The sequence below is a fragment of the Bidens hawaiensis genome, unplaced genomic scaffold (genome assembly GCF_021521415.1).
Source record: "Bidens hawaiensis isolate Kalapana, Puna unplaced genomic scaffold, B.hawaiensis_p1.1 tig00029669_1, whole genome shotgun sequence".
Taxonomy (NCBI): domain Eukaryota; kingdom Viridiplantae; phylum Streptophyta; class Magnoliopsida; order Asterales; family Asteraceae; genus Bidens; species Bidens hawaiensis.
This window is the reverse complement of record NW_027494928.1, coordinates 164220-169458: the sequence shown is the minus strand read 5'-3', so window position 1 is coordinate 169458 and position 5239 is coordinate 164220. Positions and strand designations below refer to the sequence as shown.

The 5239-nt window shown below is 34.4% G+C and overlaps 1 protein-coding gene across 1 annotated transcript; it reads left to right on the top strand.

Moving 5' to 3' along the window:
* Positions 1-333: 333 nt before the first annotated feature.
* On the top strand, positions 334-2459 carry LOC143579352 (gibberellin 20 oxidase 1-like). The gene is made up of 3 exons (XM_077062689.1): positions 334-1310; positions 1403-1724; positions 1813-2459. The coding sequence occupies exons 1-3, from the start codon at positions 787-789 to the stop codon at positions 2074-2076; spliced, it is 1110 nt and encodes a 369-aa protein (XP_076918804.1). The 5' UTR covers positions 334-786; the 3' UTR covers positions 2077-2459.
* The last annotated feature ends 2780 nt before the right edge of the window (positions 2460-5239 follow it).

Below are 5239 nucleotides of genomic sequence, written 5' to 3'. Positions count from 1 at the left end.
TAAAAATTCAAAAAATAAATAAATAACTAAAAACAAATAATATAAAACAATCTATATAATACGGGAAATAAAACTAGTAAACAAATAAAAGATGATACACAAATAGGTTATTTGTGTACTGGATGATTAATATAGAGAATACTACAAAGTACACAAGAAAAATGAATACGTGACCACTATCATGTAGACATAATTTATAAGTTATTGTTAACAAAGTAGGGTAAGGATTCAATTCTTTTAAAATAGATTTTAACATTTAACTAGTTAAGAAGGAAATCAAATAAAAAAAAGTTAAATTAACATAAACGTGTTCATTTTCTAGTGACAAAATCTTTTTCGATTCATTAACATCTTTAAAACCTTCCTGAAAATGGACTTTCTCTTACTTTACCCAAAAAGAGTAACATGGGATCTTATTATTAGTGGTGAGAAGAAATTTAAAAATAGCGGGCTCCCAAAGAATAAGCCAAAACTTCATTGGGAACCACTTCCTGGCAACATTCCAAAAGACAATTAGACTTTGAACATATTCTTAATTTGTCGATAGGTTGACTCCTCACTTAGTCACTTGCAAATATATTGAACCCGTTGTACGCAAACATACAATTTTTATCTGTTTTGTGCTGTGTGCCTACAACATTCCAAATATGTGGGGTTCCCCCATAGTCCCTATAAACAGCCTTGGTTTTTCTATTGTCAAAACTTGCAAAAATCTACAAACTCTCATCTGTTCTCTCTGTGCAAGACTAATAGATATTGCACGATCAAATTAAGATAAAATCATTTATGCCCTCATTGCAAAAAAGGTACATGAATCATCAACAAGACCCATTGGTTTTCGATTCATTGATCCTACAACACGAAACCAGCATACCCAAAGAGTTTATATGGCCCGACAATGAGAAACCCAACTCCAAAAAAGTGAAGGAACTTGCGGTTCATTTAGTCGACCTAGGAGGTTTTCTCTCTGGACAATCAAACTCAGTTGTAAAAACCTCCAAGGCCGTTGGTGAGGCTTGCAAGAAACATGGTTTCTTTTTGGTTACCAACCATGGAGTCAATGCAAGCCTCATAGAAGATGCTCATAGGTACATGGACTTGTTTTTTGAACTCTCATCTTCGGAGAAACGAAGGGCACAGAGAAAAGCTGGTGAGAGTTGCGGATATGCCAGCAGCTTCACCGGACGGTTCTCCTCGAAACTACCATGGAAAGAAACACTTTCTTTCCATTTCTCATCTGAAAATAATTCATCTAACATGGTGAAGGATTATTTTGAGAAAACAATGGGAAAAGAGTTTACCCGTCTTGGGTATGCAATTTATATATATGTTGTTGTATGTTAAAGTGTATTCACTGGATCATATTCTAACCTAGACATTTTGCTTCTTGTGATCATTATAGGAAAGTTTACCAAGAATATTGCAATGCTATGAGCCGACTTTCACTTAAGATCATGGAGTTATTGGCAATGAGCCTCGGTGTAAACCAGGCTCACTTCAAGGAACTATTCGAAGAAAACGATTCGATAATGAGGCTTAACTACTACCCGCGATGCCAAAAGCCGGACCTCACTTTAGGTACCGGCCCTCATTGTGATCCGACATCCTTAACAATTCTTCACCAAGATTCTGTTGGTGGTCTAGAGGTGTTTGTAGACAACGAGTGGCATTCCATTGCGCCAAATCTAAATGCTTTCGTCATTAACATCGGGGATACATTCATGGTAGGCTATCTTTTCGATCCCTACATTATCATTTGTTTTCTTTCCCTTTTTTGATCTTTTCGATAGTTAATGTGTTTGTCATTTTCAGGCACTTTCAAATGGAAGATATAGAAGCTGCTTACATAGAGCTGTGGTTAATAACAAAATTCATAGGAAATCACTTGCTTTTTTTCTCTGTCCAAAGAAGGATAAGGTGGTGAGCCCACCAGAAGAACTGGTGGATGAAAACAACCCTAGAATATATCCAGATTTTACATGGTCTACCTTTCTTGAATTCACTCAAAAGCATTACAGATCCGATATGAATACACTCCACGCTTTCACTGATTGGATTCGGCAGAAAAACATATGATTGAATATCACATCATTTGGATGGTGGTTCACAATGGTGTGGGATTGGATGTCAGACGGTGTGTATAGTTGAAGCCTTCACCAATTTATCTTTTGCTTTCTCTTTAGCATGAACGGAAACTTTCCGATAACCTAAAAGTGGAGTTTGAATCATACTTATATTTATCACCCTGCCTGTGAATTGTTAAACTGTATAAACGCCTAAACGGGTCTAGTACTTCTGAAGGGTACGTGTAAATGGTTGAAACCGATTTCAGTTCTTTGTAGTAGCATGAAGAAAGTGATATTGATGTCCATGGGAAAGATTTGTCATCCGTACGTGCAGCCATGGAAGTTAAACTGGGAATGGAAATACATTAGGCGATTTTGTAATTTTTATTTTTAGCATGCAAGAAATTAGTTTCAGTTCCATTTAGGTCATTATCAAGTCTTGTTTTTGTTTTCTTATAAGACAAATTTCTTTTTATTTTCTGGGACTCGAATCCGGGATGTTTTGGTGTTTTTGTCTCTACCACTGAGCCAAGAAACAAGAGCTACCGTCTTGTTTATGTAAAAGTGCAAATGGAAGAAAATACCAATAAAAACGAATTATTAGATCTATAAGTGAGGATCCTATGCTTTACTAATTAATTTCTTCTTTCTCTAACATTATGTTGTCTTTTGTGTAGTAAATCATGACCACTTGCATCACCTGCAAATGAACCGAATATTCGATGAAATGTTTGATGAAAAGTTCGTTTATATAATAAACGAACGAACATGAACAAAAAAAATGTGTTCGTTTAATTAAACGACCGAACATGAACAATGTTCTGTTCGTTCATTTATGTTCTTGAATGTTCGTTTATATATTAATAGAAAATAATTAAATATTATCTACATAAGTCATCTACTAAGGTTTTATATTTCGTGAGTTGTGTTCAGTTATGTGTTTCCATTTATGTTTGTTTGTATTCATTTACATATATATGTTCATTTTTGTTTGTTTATCTTTGTACAACTATGTTCATTTAGATTTTAAAAAAACGAACATAAACGAACACAAATATTCATTTTTTAAATAAACGAACATGAACAAATATATTTGTTTGATTAAGTGTTCATGTTCGTTAAAATTAAATGAAAGAACACGAACATGCCCTTGTTCGTGTTCATTCGATTTATTTATAGGCTTTTATTATTCACATTGATGAATACATTTGTCTCAATCTCTAGACGCTGTCGATTTTATTTATGTTCATTTGTGTTCGTGAACCGTTCGTGAACAGATTCATTTCCTTAATGAACGAACATGAACATAAAATCTCGTTCAGTAAATGTTCGTGAAACACATTATTCCTAAACAAACGAACATGAACAAGGCATTGATTGTGTTCGTTCGGCTTGTTTACAGCCCAATGCAAATGTAGACATGATTAAGTTATCTTCATCACATGACAAAGAAAAGAAGCAATAACAGAGCCAGATGTCCCAACTAAAGACCCTGATTGTCTCCTATAATAGCTTTAGCGGCGATAAATCGCCGCTAATACCTCGATGTTAATGCCCAATAATCGCCGCTAATTGTGTCGCTTCTAATGCCTAGGGCGGAGAGTTTTCCACATACGGATTTTAAGATTTTCGACGTGATAGAACGCAATTAATTTACGGGATAGTTTGTTATTAATCAAATTAATTGATCTCAAATATGAAACAAAACCCGATTAATTTATCATCAAAATCAGTGCTAGGTTACACGATTTCTACAAACACAAGTGCGCGGAATTTTAAACAAGTACTACATAATTTCTACATAAAATTAAACGAGAGAGATATGAGTGGTTGGAGCTTGAAAACACGGTGGCGGTCCAATGGGGATAGTTTCATCAGGTCTTCATGTTGTGGGCTGCTGGCGGTGGCAGTTGATGAAAACAGATGAAGACGGTGGTGGTTAAAGGAGATCGATGGGGGTGTGTGTTGAATGAGATAGTTGAAAAAGTTGGATTATTGTGAAGGAGAAGAAGAGGGTTAGAAGCAGCCCTAGCCATTGGATCATTCTTTTATCAGGCTAAGGGTTAGGATCTAATCTTGTATTAGCACACGGATTGGGGTGTTTAGCGACGACAACAAGCAATAACGTCAACACACGAAGTTTAAATACATATAAATAAGGATTATCCACAACGATTATTTAGTTTACCTTACCAAAAGTATTATTCTAACGAACATATTGAAAGGAAACTTTATAAAATACAAAATATAGTTTGAATATGATTCTGTCACTTTCTTATGTAAACATATACCATACCTTTATCTTTATATTTGAATATAGCATTCTTGTTATGATATCATTCGTAATTAATTCTCTATCCATAACTATATAATTATATTAAAAATTATTATAAATTTTTTCTTTTAGTAATTAAATAACACATTTTTATACCGATAACATTATATTTTTTTCTCCCATCATTTACAACCACTTTCAGAAAATATTAAAATTATACAGTATGCATAATGAAATACGGAATTTAACTTTTTTGTATAATATTTTCTCTCTGCTCTGCTAACAACTTCCAATCCCAAATTTGCAAAACCCCTTAATATTTTTAGGGCATGGGTTGTGAATTCTCTAATCCTAATATATGTAGGTTATACTGGTATAATCGTACCAATATTCACAACCTCACACCTATTAAACTTGAGATGGAAAATCGCGAATAGATGCCTTAGGTTAAACTATATTCAAGATCCACTATCAAGCTTCATCCAACACGAATAAGAAATCCACAACCAATATCAGGAACACCTATGACCAACAATATACACAGTCATATTACAATGAATCTACGGTATCATTTCTAATGATATTTTTCATACCATCTTAACACCCGATTCCACTGCATCTCAAACATCCCTCTAGGAAAACTACAATTCATGTGATGTTTATCTTATGCATCAAATCAACATCACTAAGCAATACGTGTTTCCCAATATTACACCCTATTGTCAAGCTATTAAAGTAATGTCCAATCATCTTGCGAATGTTAGGGCCCAACAAAAGCAAAGGTTAGTACCAATTAGATGGTATGGCTATGCTCCTATAAGTAATCGTTCCCCACTAGGATTTCTTGCGATACAACCACCATGGGTACTGCACTGTATAACGCCACTTAATCCTCGCC

Bases quoted from the DNA above. Each gene is read 5' to 3' on its own strand.
- LOC143579352 (XM_077062689.1), top strand. From the start codon at position 787: ATGCCCTCATTGCAAAAAAGGTACATGAATCATCAACAAGACCCATTG. The intron at 1,311-1,402 runs GTATGCAATTTA...TGATCATTATAG, and splicing joins AAAGAGTTTACCCGTCTTGG to GAAAGTTTACCAAGAATATT. The intron at 1,725-1,812 runs GTAGGCTATCTT...TGTCATTTTCAG, and splicing joins ACATCGGGGATACATTCATG to GCACTTTCAAATGGAAGATA.